This window comes from Convolutriloba macropyga, chromosome 13, assembly GCF_964194025.1.
Source record: "Convolutriloba macropyga chromosome 13, txConMacr16.3, whole genome shotgun sequence".
Classification (NCBI taxonomy): domain Eukaryota; kingdom Metazoa; phylum Xenacoelomorpha; order Acoela; family Convolutidae; genus Convolutriloba; species Convolutriloba macropyga.
Genome location: NC_134480.1, coordinates 36,906,634 through 36,925,052, shown reverse-complemented (window position 1 = coordinate 36,925,052; position 18,419 = coordinate 36,906,634). Strand labels below are relative to the sequence as shown.

At 34.2% G+C, this 18,419-nt stretch overlaps 1 protein-coding gene across 1 annotated transcript in view; it reads right to left on the bottom strand.

Moving 5' to 3' along the window:
* LOC142351710 (dynein axonemal heavy chain 3-like) overlaps positions 1-17,967 on the bottom strand; it is a 282,726-nt gene extending 264,759 nt beyond the window's left edge. The window contains exons 1-9 of the mRNA XM_075403853.1: positions 16,870-17,967; positions 13,299-13,473; positions 12,433-12,568; positions 11,138-11,248; positions 10,143-10,496; positions 4,585-4,676; positions 4,412-4,497; positions 4,269-4,308; positions 2,129-2,312 (exon numbers count right to left, since the gene is read on the bottom strand). Coding sequence (XP_075259968.1) covers positions 2,129-2,312; positions 4,269-4,308; positions 4,412-4,497; positions 4,585-4,676; positions 10,143-10,496; positions 11,138-11,248; positions 12,433-12,568; positions 13,299-13,473; positions 16,870-17,092 — 1,401 coding nt within the window. The 5' untranslated portion in view covers positions 17,093-17,967. The remainder of the gene's footprint in view (positions 1-2,128; positions 2,313-4,268; positions 4,309-4,411; positions 4,498-4,584; positions 4,677-10,142; positions 10,497-11,137; positions 11,249-12,432; positions 12,569-13,298; positions 13,474-16,869) is intronic.
* Positions 17,968-18,419: the final 452 nt, after the last annotated feature.

Genomic DNA, 18,419 nt, shown 5'->3' with positions numbered 1-18,419 from the left:
CAGTAGAGAGCAAGTGGGTCCAGTCAATACTGACACCGATTAACAGTTTACGAAAAATTTAGGATTTGTTATTGTTCAAATAAAATTTCCGAAAAATTATTTTTATTTCAACAGCCATTAAATTCAATAGCTTTCAACGGAAGTCAATAAAAACGCTCTAAGATGCCCCGATGGGAGTACATCTGTGTTTGTCATGCATAGGTATTCATTATGAGATCACAATAAGTCTGATGACTATTAAAACAACAAAAAAAAGGAGGAAACCAAAAATTCAGTAGAAAAGTGCAAGAAGAACGTGTCGAAGCCATTTAAACCATAAATTTTTCTATAAAATTTTTATTGTTCATCCACGAAACACTGTTTTTGAGCTAATGGGAGCTGTCAATATTTGGATAATGTGATAAGATTTCAAAAATAACCAATAATACGAAAATATCAAAAAAATTTTTTAAAAAACTGAAATCTTATGTCTTTGAAGTCATATAACCAATTGTTAGAAGATGAAACAGCGTAAAAGAGTATTTTTAGTTGCAGTAAAAAGCAATTGAGTCCTGTCAATACTGACACTGACTAACAGTTCATGAAAAATTTAGGATTTATTGTTCAAAAAATTTTCGAAAAATTGTTTTTATTTTAACAGCCATTAAATTCAATAGCTTTCAACGGAAGTCAATAAATGCGCTCAGATATAACCCTTAGGGAGGAAAACGATGTTTTTCATGCATATATAGTTAAAAAGACAGCACAATAAGTCTTATGACTGAAAACGATAACAAAAACAGGCAAAAAACCAAAATTCAATAGAAGAGTGCGAGAAGAAAGTGTCGAAGACAGTTAAACCATTAGTTTTTCTCTGAAAACTTTCTCTGTGATCCACTGAACGTCCTCTCTAAGTCAACTGGATTACAGTTATTTGTTGATAATGTGTATAATGTTTTGATAATGTGATAAGGAGTTCCAAAGTAACCAATAATACAAAAATATCCAAAAAAAAATTTAAAAAAATTGAAATCTTGTGTCATTGAAGTCATATAACCAATAGTTAGAAGATAAAACCGCTAACCAGATTAAATTTGGTTGCAGTAGGAAGGCAGAGGGTGCTGTTTGACTAACAATTCACAATAATAAGTTTATGATTCTTTAATGTTCGAAAAAAAATTGCAAAATTATTTTTTAAGTCTTAACAGCCATTAGCTGCCCCCTCAATGAACTAGATATGTTCACTTAATGCTCATTATTGAACATATTGCACTGTTAGTCAATGAATCCCAGCCATATGACTCCAAAAAATTAGTAAAACTTCAAAAAGATATTCAAAATTTCATTCAAAATTACGAAAACTCAGAATCGAAGCCAAAAAAAACGTGATCAATTCCTTGAAAACGACATTTTTTGTTCATTGGGCTTCATTTGACTGTAAAGGAGGTTTGTCATTAATAGAACGTCAATATAAAAAGTGACTTGTCTCTAGGTGACTTGAAAAAGCAAAAAAAGCGAAAAGTTTTATTAAAAAAAGGGCTCTTAAATAGAGTTCGAATTTTTTTGATAGTGAACTTCCCTATGAGACCAGAACTAGTCTTTTTTATCGCCTTTAGTCTATTAGGAACACAAAAATGGACCATTTTTCGACGTGAAATTTAATTTTGAAATTCTATTTTTTTAAAAAAAAGTTGAAAAAAAAAGAAAAATTGCACTAAAAGTGAACAAATATCACGTGTTCACACAAAACTGCAATCCTCGATAACTCCTCGAAAAAAACGAAATTCGAAAAATCTTTTTAATTTTGAATTCTACGCTGGACCAGCTTTTTAATGATACCACTCACATTTCTCTACGACGAATATATCGATCGGCCAAAATTCACGGAACAAAAAAAACCCATTTGAGTATATAGTTCCTCCCCCTACAAGTGGGGTCGGAACAACAAGTGTCGAAATCAATAATTCAGTGTCCTTAATTTACAAGCGTGTGTAATTTCAGTGTTTTTTTTCCGATCAATTGTTGAATAGAATTATTGGACACTTGATTTAGTGGAGAATATTATAGGACTGTTTAGTCCCTACTTTTATATTAATGGACACAAAAATCACGCACATCTGAATGAAGTTGTTTTTTAATATTTTCTGACCTCTACAATAGACTGAAGAGGTAGCGAGTCCACATCTGGGAGGTGATCTGTTGCACTGTTGGGTCTGCTGCCAGAGATGGGGGGCAGAATGGGACTTTTACTCCCGAACCTCTCCGGGATCTTGGAGGGTGGGGAGATGGAGAACACTGCGGGAAGCTCTTTCCCTTTGATGTTCTCTTTATTCCTAAATTTACACACCCATGCATTGGTTATGTAGTAAGATTAACGTTGCAATTTTACTAGTGATCCAGTGTGACGGTTAACACGCTAATATGCGGTTGATGAGCTAATTATTTTGAGTCATCTCAGCCATAAATAGTTTTACAATAGTTGGTATCCAATATATAAGTATAATGGTTGGTTTGGGTTGTTACACATGTTTGACTTAAGCGTACGAAAAATTAATCGCCCAACACATATTTATATGAAAAAACCATTAACATACAACTGTATTGTCGAAGAAGGAGAGCAGTTTCTTGAACAAAACATCAGTAATTAGATTGTAAGACATAGATGACTATGAACATAGGAGAACCTAATTCTTTGGCTCTGCGTAAACATAGCTGACAGATCGCCAGAAAAGAACTGCCATAGCTTCATAGACATGTAGTCTAAAAAACCCAATTAAAAATGAGTTCTGAGAAGACAGAGGAAAAAATGGTCCTTCTACTAATTGCTGTGACGTGTTTGTAAAATTGTGTTGAAAAATATGTTAAACTAGCATAATTTTCTAACGTTTTTGTATAATTTGTTAAACTTGCAAACTTTTCTAACGACTGAACTCGACTAATTTTCAATTTAAGTGTCTTCTTCAGCTGACTTAAATCCTATTAAGTTAAATTCTAAATCCTTAAATTCAATTAAAACAAGCAAAATCATTTTGAGAGTGATATGAGACGATGTTATTTGGAGAAGAGGCAAGTGATGTATGGCCAAAAAATAACTCACTCACGCGAATGAATAATTATTTTATTCATGTGACGTCAAGCAACTCAAGAGGAAAATTGAACGAGATAGCAGGGAGGTCTAATTTTGATGTTGCCCAAAAATAGGGTGGCAAGAACAGAAATTAGGTTGTTCAAAAAAATCAAAAACTCGTTTTCATATGGATTTTGACTCTTTACAGCCTCAAAATTTTTTTCATTTTTTGAAATTTGAAATCATGCAAAATTCTTGATAGATTACGAATCTCATTCTATTTTTTACTATCCATTGCAAGTGTTAAATATGTCAAACTAAAACCCTAAATGTTCAACACAGCTCAATTTTTAGAGAGTAAGGATACATTCTTGATAGAGCACTGCAAGATTTGGATCCGCCCATTACCGGGGTTAAATTTAACTTAACAGCCCGGAGGTCGGTTGCAGAGCAAATCAGCACTTGATCAGTCTTAAGACATTTCTTTTGTGGATGGCCAGTACTCTGTTCAAGTCCCAATATTACCATGCATGAAAAAAAGTGGATTCAGATTCACTTCTTCCTACAGATTTGCTTTATCTGCGATTCGAATATCCCTGTGCGTACTTGTATCTTCTAATTCGCGTAGCAAGTCGTATCCATTATTCTGAATGAGTTTTCAGATTAATTGTCCCCACGCTAGTTTAAATATATTGGGTGTGTATTACTACCCGGACTGAACGGCAAGTCAACATCAGTACTGGGCACGTCAAATTGCAAGTCTTATATCAGTACTGATTCAGAGCTATGATCATGTCACTTTTTACACTTGTCAGTATAAATGCAAGTCTTGGCCTAGACGTGCAAGTCTAAATGCAAGTCTTGGCCTAGACGTGCAAGTCTAAATAGCAATAATTTTATAAGCTACAAAATTTTAACTTTGTTCTGTTCGAACTAAATTTCGCCGCATGAGCAATTTTCAGTTTATACTAGATAAATTTAGCCTGCGTGAACTCATTGACACCGCAATTTAATTATAATGAAGGTAAACTTATAAAGAACGTATAAAGAAACATAAAATACACGTGATATGCAATATATCCAAAATGAATTTTGATATTAATATTGATATATGCTTGTTCAGTGCCAAATTTGAATCTCAAGTCCGGGTCTTTTAAGGTAAGTTTACCGCAACGCCATTTATCGTGAAATCAAGCCCGGGTAAAACAGTTTTCAGTCTCACCTTCTGTAAAGATCAATGCGAAGCTGAATCAAGCTGGGACCTGAAATGGGGAAAAACACATTGTGTAAGAATTGTGTAAGAAATATCTACAATCAGCCATTTCAGCTCAACTCAAAAAAAGTTAAGAATAATCTAGAACTTACTTGGTTTGTTCACGTTTATCTTCTCTTGCATTTTGAACACACTCATGTCTTTGGCGTATGGGGAGAAGTTGTTTCCAATGGAATCACTAACAAACAGAATCAGGTGATCAGAATAACCTTTTTAAATTACTGACGCATTTGGAGGATGTATTAAGTAAGGTGAGTAATCTGACCTAACTGATCGATAGTGGCGCTGTTCTTTCAGAGGTCTCGCTTGAGTGTAGGGTCCCGATTCCAGTATGCGAGGGTAGTCGCTCACTGAAGACTGAAGTAATGAAACTTTATTGTTTTAACAGTCATTGTTTTGACCGTTTATGTTTTTTAAATCTTCTGTTACTTAATTTTCTGCCAGGTTGTATATGTTTACTGGAATTACAAGAACAAGCGCAAAAATGTTTTAAAAGTAGAAAAATAAATATTCTAGAACAGGCACTACTTTTTCCAAGACTATCTTAATTCTGCATAATTGTTCCGACCCCACTTGTGGGGGGGAGGAACTATATACTCAAATGGGTTTTTTTTTGTTCCGTGAATTTTGGCCGACCGATATATTCATCGTAGAGAAATGTGCGTGGTATCATTAAAAAGCTCGTCCAGCGTAGAATTCGGAATTAAAAAGATTTTTTTGAATTTCGTTTTTTTCGAGGAGTTATCGAGGTTTAAAGTTTCATGTGAACACTGGATATTTGGTTCACTTTTACCGTAATTTTCGTTCGAAATAACGTTTTTTCTACGAAAAAATTTAACTCAAAACTAGATTTCACGCCAAAAAGTAAATCAATTTTAGGTTTTTAATAGACGAAAGGAGATAAAAAAGACTAGTTCTAGTCTTAGAGGGAAGTTTAATATATAAAAAAATTCGAATTAGGTTTGGGAGCTCTTTTTTTTAAGAAAATTTTGCAATTTTTATGTTTTTTCAAGTCACCTAGAGACTACTAGACACTTTTAATATCGAAGTTCCGTTAATGACAAACCTCTTTTACGATCAAATGAAGCCCAATGAACAAAAATTGGTTTCGAAGGGATCGCTCATGTTTTTTTTGGACTCGTATCTCAATTTCGTAATTTCAAATGAAATTTGGATTTATTTTTTGAGGGTGTTACTAAAGTTTTATAATCCTATGGCATGAACTTGTTGACTAAAGGTGCAATAGATTTGCTAATGAGCACTAAGTGAACCTATCTAGTGCTGTAACTGGACAGCTAATGGCTGTTAAGACTTCGAAAATAAATTTTCGAAAGTTTTTTAAAATTAGTAAATCATAAACTTATTTTAATGAACTGTAAGTTCGTCTCAGTAAAAACAGGATTGAACTCCTTCATACCACTGCAACATAAGTTAATCTCATTGGCGGCTTTATCAAATAACTATTGGTTATACGTCTTCAATGCCACAAGATTTCAAATTTTTAAAAAAATTTTTTTGGACATTTCGTTTTATTGGTTCATTTTGAAATCTTATCACGTCATCTTAATATTGATGGCTACATCTTCCTTTAGTGAAGACGTCCAAAGTATTATAGATAAAACTTTCTGAGAAAAAAATATGGTTTAAATGGCTTCAACACTTTCTACTCCTGTTTTTCTAAAGAAATTTTGGTTTTTGCCTGTATTTGTTGGTTTTTTTCATAGTCATAAGACATATTGTGATGTCTTATTGATTATCTAGGCATCATAAACAACCTTGTTTTCACATTGTGGCATAGCTGAGCGTATTCATTGAATTCCTATGAAAGCTTTTGAGTTTAATGGATGTTAAGACTTTAAAAATATTTTTTTTTAACATAAATCAATCTTTAGCTTATTTTCGTGGATTGTAAGTCAGTCTCGGTAATGACAGAACCGCTTTTTTTCTACATCAGCAACAATTTATCTAGTTAGCGGTTTTGTCTTCTAACTATTGGTTTTTTTGACTTCGGTGCACGAGTTTTCATAATTTTTATAATTTTTGGATCTTTTTTAGTAATTTTGGTTCCTTTTGAAATCGTATTACATTATCCTAATATTGATAGCTCCCATTGGCTTACTGAAGACGATCAATGGATCGTTGCAAAAGTTTTCAGAGAAAAAAGCTTATGGTTTAAATAGCTTCGACACTTTCTTCTCTCAATTTTCTACCGAACTTTTGGATTTTGCCTGTTTTTGTTGTTGTTTTCATAGTGAATGACTTGTTGCAGTGTCTTATTGATAAATTTTGAATGACAAACATCCTAGTTGTCACATCATCTAGGCATAATTTAGCGTATTAAATGCCTTCCGTTGAAAGCTGTAGAATTTTTTGACTTTGATACTATGGGTTTTCTCAAAAGTTTCGTGGTTTTGATGTATTTTTCTTTGCCATACGACTTATTGTGATGAGTTATTGATGTCACATGAATGAAACCTATGATTGCTATTTCATCGAGGCAGAATTTAGTTTGTTTAATCAACTTAAAATGTAGCATTTTTTTTTTAAATTGAAACATCTATTTTTGTTATCTCTTCATTTGGTTGAGTCAAAAATGTAGATGAGCTCGGGTCGGAACATCATGTGCGAACGCACATTAACGAGCCGCCTTGTTTTATAAGAAATCAAAAAATTTCAGTTGAACTGTACTTCCGAAAATTGTAAGATTTCTTGGTTAACTTTGCTTTTATATTCATCTTGCCTTTGCATTCAAGAACAAAAAAAATTGTTTTAATCAAGTTATCATTGTTGTAGATTTAGGGGTAAAGGCATAAGTGGACACACAAAATAGAAAACATGACTATTGGCCAACGGATTTCATCGGGACAATATTAAAATACAGCAACCAGAATTGAAAAATTCAAAAAGCGTTGTCAGAAGTTTCGATTTAAAGCTACGATTGACGACATGAAGACTTGATGTGAAGCTATCAGAATCAAAAAAAATATCTCGACCGAACATAATTAGCTCTGTTGAGATAACTTGTTTGATTCTGACAACTTCAAAGCAAGTCCCACAAGCCGCTGAGGCATGACTAAAATACCCAGTGGAAATAACTGTCTTAAATTTTTGAGACTAATCTACGTTGCTTTTCAAGGTGTAGTTTGCAATTAATTAGTATGAAATGTATAGTTTTCAAATACATTTATTAGCTCAATTGTCCACCAAAAGGTGTATCAAAGAATATTCATATATTCAATTCTGCGCATTGACCAGCCATGGTGCTAATTATTATCAACTTTGGAGAAACTTGCAACAATTTACGTCTAGATGAAATGCTGAATTGGTTCCTACAAACTAGTGCACAGTTGAACCTCTTTAAATGTGACTTTAAATTCGTATTTCAAAACAGGTGTTCTTAATTACGCTCTGTAAACTACACATTCATTTAGCCTTTCGATTGAATCGGCCCTTCAGCTAAAAAAAGTTCTTTGTTCGCCGGAATCTTGACAATGATAAACGCTGTTGTTACAATTGATAGGTCTGAGCTAAGTAAAAATAACGTAAGAGCCACCAAATAATTACAAACACTCATCAATGCATTTCGCAACTTTCAGCAGATTTCATAGACACCTTAGTACTATTTTAGCGGCTTTTTCGAAAAAAAAAATGTTTGTGTTTTCTATTTGCTCAGGTTTGTATGGTAAACGCGTGCGCTTTGAATAATAACAAGTGTTCTAAGAATCCTGAAGCGCAAGTTTAAGAGCCTCGTTGACCGCCATGTTTAAGTGGACACATCAAGAAAGGTAAATGACATAGAAAAAAAATATAAACAAAATAAAATAGTTGGCTGGTAATCAAACACAGGTCAAAAAGCTATTAGTCAGGAGCAGTTGGCATCGTTACAGGCCTTTGACGGTATTTAAAGAAGTTTTGGGCATTTAGCACAGTTCTGAATGTAAATTTTGATATTTTTTTCAACGTGCTTTCTTTTATTGGTGTTTTAGTTTTCCTTCTCTTATTTCAACTTTTCCTCCAATCAATCTCTTCCTTAAATTTTTATTATTGCAGCTTTCGCGATCTCTCATTTCCTCGCGTTTCAATCTTTTGTGGTTTTATTTAAACCATCGCGACATCTTTACTATTTCTTGACATCTATCAATCTCATTTTGGTTATTTTTTGCTTGCTTGTTTTTCTTAGATATTCCGTTCCATATCGTTTCTCGGCCTATAGCTTTTCTCTTTCATAGCTGCCAAGCCGCTGAAATCTGCGTAATTATATTGCGGCGACATTAGTTTTTTCTGTCGTCTAACGATATCTTGTCGCTCAACTTTTTTTCTGAAACATTCTTTCGCTTAGGCAATTTGGATTATTGATTGACTTTTTCACTCTTGATTTCCTTCGTTGGGCGGGATATTTGTAGAATGCAGAGACGTTATCATTGAGAAATTAAGGGTACTGAATATTGTAAGGAGATCCCGGGAACGAGCGAATACTCCCATTGTCAAAACTTTTTGTGCATGTATAGACATCTTCACAGTTCCCTGTTAATTCACATCCAACGCTATCTCTTCGGAATCATTTAATGTATCAAGTCTGTCAATTTCATCCAACTAAAGCTATGTAATCGTTTTGTTTTGTTTTTCCCGCTTAATGATAGCTAGGGTTTGGCCGTTCCGAAGCACAAAATGTAAATTAAAGGCACGCTATTTGACCATATATTTTAACATGCAACCTTTCTCTAATAAGGCACAAGCATCAATTATCTGTTGATAATCTGCTTTAAGAAAATCAAAAAATAAAAAAAGTTTTTAATGGAATTTGTCTGGCCAAACTAGTGTCTGGATTCAGAATTTAGGACTTTGCTCATGAACAAGAGGGACTTCAGCGTTTAATCTTGCTCATCACATATATTTTACAAAATATGTTTTCGTCCTGGTAATTTCACAATTTTTTCTAACATCATAAGCACACAGTGATCCATCCAACTGAGAGACCAATCTTAAAGCTATCTCGAGAAACAGTTCTCGCGTTTGAGTAGCGGTCACGACAGATGGGCTGGCTCCGCTCAAAGAAGGGCGAAATTTACTTTGAAAGGTTTTATTTTCAATAGGTGTTTAGTTATCCTTGGATCGTCTTAAAAATGGACATTCTGAAAATGATCACACCGAGGAGTCGTGCAAACCCTGATTTACCCTTGCAATTTTTTTTATTATGCGCGCATTCAAAATTTAAGCCAGTGAAATCAGTCAATGATTCTAAAACGCCACTCTTTGCTTTGAGGGGTAAAGATTTTCAAAAAATATGTTAATTGAGAAACATAAATTCTTTTATTTGAAGATTTAACAAACAAAATTTTAACAGAATTATCACTTAAGTGAGTTTTTTCAGAAAAACTACTTTGTCTATGTCAATTGTCTTATAAAATCCAAATGTGGTCAAATTTAGCATAGTCTAGTATTTCGGAATTTTGATTTAGTTCTTTGAATTGACTGCAACTTGTTCATGAGCAATTTTTCATTAACAATCTTCTATGTCAACTACTTTACTTGTGTTCAACACAATACGTGCTGCAAAAAAGAAGTCGATTTTAGCTGGTCTTGTAAAGCTGTGCAAATCATTTTTTTAAAAAAATAACCTAAATAGCGTGTTCCAAGAAGCATGCTTTAATTTTCGCTTCTCAAGCAGTCTATTAGTTTGAAACACTAAGAAACTAGTTCCCAATTGGAATCTTGGGTCGAAGTCGTCTCCAGAAGGCAACTGTATTGACGTTTAAACTTTAAGCGACAAGCATGTGACATTTGGTAAATACTTACTCAAACGTAAATTGATGAAAAAATTACTTTTGGAGCAGTGAGAGGTGGAAGATGGTTGAACAAACTGGGTCTCCTTTTTGCAATGTCATCCGAAGTCTGAGTTGCCCCTCCGCCCCCACCACCCCCTCCAGAGGGACCTGGACCTCCCCCAAATGCAACTGCGGCCGCTGCCCCGTACTTGGGTCGGGCACCCCCCAAGTCGCCCCGGATTGAACTGGATATTTGCGAGGATGAAGAGGACATGTAGGATTTGTCATGGAGACGTCGGAATGTCTCGGATCTCCCGTGGGCTCTTTGAGGTCTCAGGGCAATCTCGGATTCGTAAACTTGTTTGATAGCCTCGTATTTGGCTTGAGGATTTCTAGCGTTCTTTTCTTCATTCTGAAATTGGAATAAAGTTAGTTTTGCTTTAAGATGCAAGAGAGGTTACATTGAAAATTTAACAGGTAGTCATGAAATTCAGACATTAGATAGAAAAGATAAAAATTTTTAAAAAATGAAAAATTAAATTCAAGTGAGGGAAAGAAAAGTGAGGACAGCGTAGATGAAGAGGAAAGTGGGGAGTGCGAGCATAGGGTAAAAAAGTTGCAAATTTCAACAAACTTTATGGACTATATTTTAGGCAGTTGTTTTCCCTTTTTTCGACTGACTTCTATAAGTCATGTTGTACACGTGATATACGATACACCACTTATGCAGTTGTCCACAGCTGGTATACTTTTATGTACATGGCATGCACTTGAAACAACTACGACATGCTCGGGTCTATGTACAGGTTGGGTCTGCTGGAGCGAGTTCTGTCAAAAATAGCTCTGCTGCAATATTTTGGAAACATCTAAGTAACAAAAATTAACAAAATAACACAAAATAAAAAAGATTACTTTTGGAGGCCGACTAGGGTTCCAATTAAAGAATCGGTTCATAGCCATATATATTATATATACAACACTATAATAAGTTTGTTCGTATAATGTCATGCTCTGTGTTAGGTACCATTTCTTTCCAAGTAGTACTTAACTTACCACGTCCGTTTTACTTCTCCTTAGAAGCAATTTGGTTGACCGTGACTTGATTTCTGTGTGGAATGGTTCATCTTCTTCATCATCATCGGCAGGGGGTCCTCCCATTTCACGCTACAGGTGCGATGCGATGCAATCAAACCGAATCAGGTCATGATATTAAACTCAATATGAAGCGATACTATGTTATAGATCTAACTGATGTATGCACAAAAAGAAAGCTCATGATACTAGGCATCATTTTTAGCCATTCATACAAGATATGAATTGAAGTGTGAAGTATTATTGGATTGAAAGAAACTTTTAGACCAATTTTGGATGGATTTCGGAAAATGTTTTTCCAATATCATGAAAGTCTCATATGAGAGATGATTTTGATGACGTAACATGAACTAATTTTGGTTCCTTGCCAAGATTACCCCAAGCCTAATAGACAGAGAGCGCATGCCTCCCATGACCGTAAAAATATCATAAAAGAGGCAATCATTTCATTGGGGGGGTGGGGTGGGTGGGGAGGAGAATGTTACAATGATTTCTCTGATGATGTAATATATCTAACATTTTTGTTCAAGGCTAAGAGTTCCTGGTCTGTGATTTTTGGTAGGACACGAGCAAGTTTTGCTTGAAAACCTAAATGTTGAACACTAAAATTATCGAAGCTACAAACAGATATAAAACAATGGGAAACATCCGAAAATTTTAAAATGTTCACTAGTCGCCATAACGCCAGACAGAACAACAGAACAAATCAAATTATTATAAAAAAGAAAACGAAAACGAAGTGGAGTAACAAATCTTTAATCTTGAAAAGCGTTCAAAAATGGAACAAATTGCCCTCTTCAATAAGAACTTTTAACAGTAAAACTTGCTTTAAAAATGTTTTAACCGAGTTTTTGCTCGATCAACACAGGAAAGTACCCGTTAATAGACAAATAGGAGCCTTCAAATCCTATTTTTACCTATAAAAACGAACAGCCACAGCCACAATTTGAAGATTACTATATTAATAACAATGCTGATTATTTTATTTAACATTTTAGAGCATGTAGATATCTAACCTTAGGGTTATAGTCTGAGTAATTTACATGTTTCAAAAAAAAGGTCATGGGGCAGACATTGGCTTGACCGTAATCACTATTGCGTTTATGTTGCTCGTGAAAAATTCCATCGCCGTCTATGTTTAAACGCAGCATACCCCCTGTGTACGTTCAAAAATAGTCTGCGTCATAAACGAGGACAAATGATAACTTCGTCCTGAGTATCGAAGATTCTCCCGTTTTTACGAAAGGTGCAAATACCTTTTGTATCTGGATGAGTTGCTGTATGTATCGGGGTACATCTCTGTGGGTAGTGGTTCCCCATTCTACAGACACTTTGTCCAAGTGGGGAAACATGGCCTGGTACACCTCAGTCGGGTTCAGGGATCGATTCATTCTACACAGAGAAATACCACCAAATAAATTGCCCTAGAGTATTGTACTATCATATCCTATCTCTTGGGATTAACAACTAATATGAGTGAAAAAGTGGGAAACAATTATTGTGACATTTCAATGACAGTTCACAACCATGTTGAAAACATTTTCTGTTCTTCAAAAATTAGTGTTCACAAAAGTAAATTGCAAAAAATAGCCTAATTCATTATTGGAGGCTTTACATGACCAAATTGCAGTCAGAACATTAACGAAAATGAACCAGAGTTCATTCCAAATTTCCATCGGTTTTAATTGTCGTCAAAAATTGACTGATTTGTTACGGCTAAAATTGAACCTTGTTTTTCTGCAAATTAGACACCAACCCTAGTGATCAAAGAACTCAACATCTTGCAAGAATCTTGCAAGATGATACATAGTTCGTCCATTTTTCTATTGCAAGTTTCCAGAATTGAATTCTTCTCGCAAGACTCTTGCAAGATTTGAACCTGCTCATCACTATGTCACTTAACTAAAAGTGAAATCATTGCAGGATAGATCCGATACCTTTCGCCGAACGCTCAGTTAGAAGAAGGCAGTAATGTTTTAATTACAAAAATGACAAAGGTGACATGTCTCAAACCTACTTTGAGAAAAGCGTGCATTGATTTGCTGAGGACTTAGAGGTAATTGTCATAAGGTTTTAAAAAGTTATAAACCATCAAAAAGTTAGGAACTGAAAGGTGTGGTACCGTGAGAAGTAAGCGTGCAGTCTTCCCTCTCTTCCCCACACCCATTTCTCATTCCTAACAGTGTAGAGAGTGGCCAGTTTGGGATGTCTGATTCCATTGCGCAACCTGCCCTCACAGACACACAGCCACTCTCTGAAGGTCAACTTGGGCACCTTATACACTATCAGGTCTTCATCTGAACAAAATATACACGTCTATTACTCTGTAAATTCAACTGAACAAAATAAGAGGATAGTTCTCACTCAATTACCAGTCTCGAAATTATATTCTAAGATTATTTTTCATCACAAAACTTTTGTATAATGCAAGATATAATGATGCATACGAAAAATGAAAAATTCTTCTTAAAAATCTGATGAGCTCCCATTTTTCAGATCTGATACGAGACCAGAGGGTATAATCAAAACTTCTCTCCAGATTTTTGACAATTTTTCTGTCAAATATTTGACGTTCTGATTAACATTTTATTGTTCTTTACTTTTATGGTACGTTACGTATTGTAAAGAAAATTTATGTATGTACAAGCCAAGACCTGAAAAACAGATTGTAAAATTCTTGAAAGTGGAGGTGAATAGTCTGAGATTCAATTTAGGATAAAACAACGGGGATCGGTAAAATGCGTTTGCACATAATGTTCCAAACAGTCAAAACAATAGAATTTCAAAAGATATAATTTTTCACTTATCAGAAAAGCATATTCTGATTTATGAATTCAACATAGTTATTCACCAGTAAAAGAAAATGCTGATTATCAATGATTATAAACAATGATGTTGATATTTTTTTCGAAATAAATAAACAGATTGAGTGGAGAAGCAATTTTAAAAAAATATATTTTTTTGCTCAAAAATTTTTTCCACTTCAGAAGATTTTATAAAAAACCATGGGTAAAAAAAGAATGATTCTCAGTAAAAGCAGGTGCCAGACTGAAACAAATTAGAACTCACAGACACAAGCAGAATTTTATCAAAATCTGCTATATTGTGTACGATTGTGAACTTTTCAATCGACCTTCTGCATGCTTTCACGCTCCATCAAAAAGAGATGGACTGGGTCGAAAAATTTTGAAATCTCATTAAGATTAATACAAAAAAGTGCAGGCATCATTCAGTTAAAAACTTAGCAGTTTATATTAATTCAACTTAAATTATAAAATCTATTTAGACAATAAAAAATTTATGCTTTACTTGCTGTCATCAATTTCTCCAGAACTGGTTACTGATAACTCAAATGTTCTCCACAAAAACCATTAACGCAAAATACCTTTTCACTTGTTTAAATGTGAATAGTTACAAAACTCTAGTTTAAAAAGTGTAAGGTCAACGATACAGCAAATAACTGCCTAGATTTAAATCAATTGTTTTCTTTTTTTATATATGTAAGGTTCAAAACTCGACAGCCGTGAAAAAGGTACGAACTACATTAGCAACAATCGCCTCCAACTTACAAAAGACTGCATCCGAATATTTTTTCTAAGCTAATTTAACTTTTAAATCCTTAATCATTTAAAAAAAGAAGTTTCGTAGTCTTTAAGCGGTTTTAAAAACCAATAAAAGGTTCTTAGGGCTGAGAAAAAAATTTTGTGTGAACAGAATTTTTTGTTTAATGTTTTTTCCAATTTGCTAAATTACTTTCTACTGAATAGCCACAACCAAAAATCGTACACAAAATCTGCTATATTGTGTACGATTGTGAACTTTTCAATCGACCTTCTGCATGCTTTCACGCTCCATCAAAAAGAGATGGACTGGGTCGCAAAATTTTGAAATCTCATTAAGATTAATACAAAAAAGTGCAGGCATCATTCAGTTAAAAACTTAGCAGTTTATATTAATTCAACTTAAATTATAAAATCTATTTAGACAATAAAAATTTATGCTTTACTTGGTGTCATCAATTTCTCCAGAACTGGTTACTGATAACTCAAATGTTCTCCACAAAAACCATTAACGCAAAATACCTTTTCACTTGTTTAAATGTGAATAGTTACAAAACTCTAGTTTAAAAAGTGTAAGGTCAACGATACAGCAAATAACTGCCTAGATTTAAATCAATTGTTTTCTTTTTTTATATATGTAAGGTTCAAAACTCGACAGCCGTGAAAAAGGTACGAACTACATTAGCAACAATCGCCTCCAACTTACAAAAAACTGCATCCGAATATTTTTTCTAAGCTAATTTAACTTTTAAATCCTTAATCATTTAAAAAAAGAAGTTTCGTAGTCTTTAAGCGGTTTTAAAAACCAATAAAAGGTTCATAGGGCTGAGAAAAAAATTTTGTGTGAACAGAATTTTTCGTTTAATGTTTTTTCCAATTTGCTAAATTACTTTCTACTGAATATCCACAACCATTTTCAACATTAGATGAAAAATGTTAAAAGTTCTAGAAAATTGTGGACTGATTTTTCGAAAAGCAAGAAACCAGAGTAAATTTCAGGTTTCGATTGACTTTTTCAAATAACTTTTAGTAATGCCACTTACAGAAAATTGCTCATTTCAAATTTTTGAACTAGTTTTTCTTTTCCAAACATTTCAAAAAATTTTCAATCCCTTTTTTATTATTTTTATCATAAAAAGATTGTTGTTTTCTGGAAACAAGGTAAAATCCTAAACAAAAAGTACAGAAACGATAAAATGCTGCGCAAATGGAGCATTGTTAGAAGTTGCGGTCTTTGGGCGCAAAAAAGTAAAGTTCAGGTTTGAGCTTTCTCAAGAAATGGAAGGTCAGGTCATAATAAGTAGAACACTGATAGTTTTTACATAAAAACAGTCAATCTAAAATGCTAATTGTTTCGAGTTTTATTCAAGCCAATTTTTTCACCTTTTTACGGTTTATTTGTTAAAAGCCAAATCTATTCTACATACTGTAATCAAAAACTATTCTGTTTTGACCTAATTGAGTGTATCTATCGGAAAGTTAAATCTTTCAGCTAAAAATTGATTTTTTTTCTAATTCCAAAAGTGAGCTACTGTAAAATCCCCAAAAAATTGACAATTATATAAATCGAACCTCTTGATAATCTCAACAGGCAATTACTGCTGAAGTAAGTTCGTCTCTTTATCTGGAAATACTTCTGCTGAAAAAAAAACAGATTTTTCGAAAAAACGAACCGGTTTTTTTTATTTTTCCGCATTTTCTGATAATGTTTTTTCATTTTATATCTTGAACGTGCAGCGTTCAAGATATAAAAATCCCAATGATATCCTCGAGAAATCAAAAAGTTAACAATGTTTTTTTTTCCACAACCGATTCAATTTTCAAAGGCTTTGCAATGATATTACTTTCTCTATCTCTCCGCTAAATATACTAGTAGTCCAAAATTTCCTTCTTTGGTTTATCATTTGCCGTTGAGCTGCTATTTGTGTAGTCTTGTCTTCTCCAAGTTATTTGTCTGACCTCAGGAGAAGTATGGCCGTTTCTTAACCAACACTTTTTCACGGGAACCCCAACCAGATTCGAGGGTTAACCAATTTATTTCAAAATTTTTGTCATTTCCTTGTAATAGCGTTCAGCTGATGCCGTTTTTTGAACTTTGTTAAGACTAACCTGTTCATCTACATTTCTACTTACTTGGTATCGGCTTGCTCAGTTTGACCTCGCCAGCTGGTTTGCCATCAGACTTAGTCGTGATTGTGGCCACTGCAGCCGCACCCACCTTCTCATTCTTAGCCTCCTTTTCGGCCTTTGATCGACTGAGCCATGCCTCGTAAGGCTGGTACCCTTCTCTCTGTTCATCATAGTCATAGATCTGAGATCCGACAGTCCGGACGTCAGAGAGGACTGTTTGGTTCATGGCTGAGGACGAATATTACCAAAAATCAATTCCCGCGTCAAGCTAAATTTCGGAGAAAGTTTCAAAAACGGGCAAAAGCAGGTAATATTTTATTCTAATTTAAGTGCTTGATTTACGTTTCCTGATATCCGTGGATATCGTCGTTCAAATTGGTCTCATAAAACTTCTTGCTCGATCTTTAAAGAAAAAATCTTAATTGGAATCGTTTAAATTTATTGATTGGGTTGTATAATTTCCTTCACGTCACGCCGCAGCTATTTTTTTGTCACGTTGTCGACATTGTTGGCCAGCGTGAATTGTCCTCAGAATTGAAATGTACTAAGGATTGAAATGCCGACATTAAAGTAAAACAGCTCAACAGAAAAAAATATATAAAAAACGATTCTATTCTGTAACCACCTCCGCGTTTTATGACCTCCACTTATAAATTTAGGGCGTCAAACTTATCTTGGAAAAAAATAGTTCAAAAAGTCAAATTGACACGGGTAAAATTACACGAAGAGAATGCTTCGTAAGAAGGCACACTACGAACAGCGAATTTGCAGCTCTTTTTGGCAGGTTACGTAATCAGAATAAAGATTGGAAAATTCCACAAGGGGGCATTTTGCTCGCCAGTTCAACTCGCCGCAAGTTAGTGCGCTTGAAAATTGCCTTTGGCTATGAAAAACCAAGAAAACCACCGATATTTTAATAGAGTATTGTCATAAAAAATAGTTTGTATAGAAGGAAAATAGCGTTAAAGAAGAGGTATTTGAAATTGAAAAATAGTGTATTTGAATACAAGGTTTTAAACGCTGGGATAGTTTTAATTTGAAGTATATCATGGAATGAACAGATACAACATAACAGAATGCACACAAGAAAAGAGCTGAGTGGCTTTGGTTTTAAACAGAAGCGTGCGCAATTACAAAATAGAGAACTATAAAAACTAGAGTGTGGAAACTGTTGTATGGAAAAGCATGGAGGTGACAGGTGATATTGGGAAGAGAGGGAAAAGAAAGGAAAGAGAAAAAGTCTTTCTGGATTGCATTTGAAAATGTCAGACAGAATTTGATCACGGCCACAAATTTGCAGCTGCGGCGTCACATTTTAATGAAAATTAAAATACAAAATTGCCGAAATTTGAAATATCGATTTTCTTCATGCTGAAATGCAGTATGCTCTGTGTAAATAAAAGTACTGCATTGTAATCAATATTATCTGAACTAAGACCTCAATAGGATTTCATAGGTCAAGTTACAGAAAAAAGTTTTGAGACCGCATTGCATTTAAACGGTGACCTGGCAACCGATGCCATTGAATTGATTTTGATCTTATCTGAAGTGTG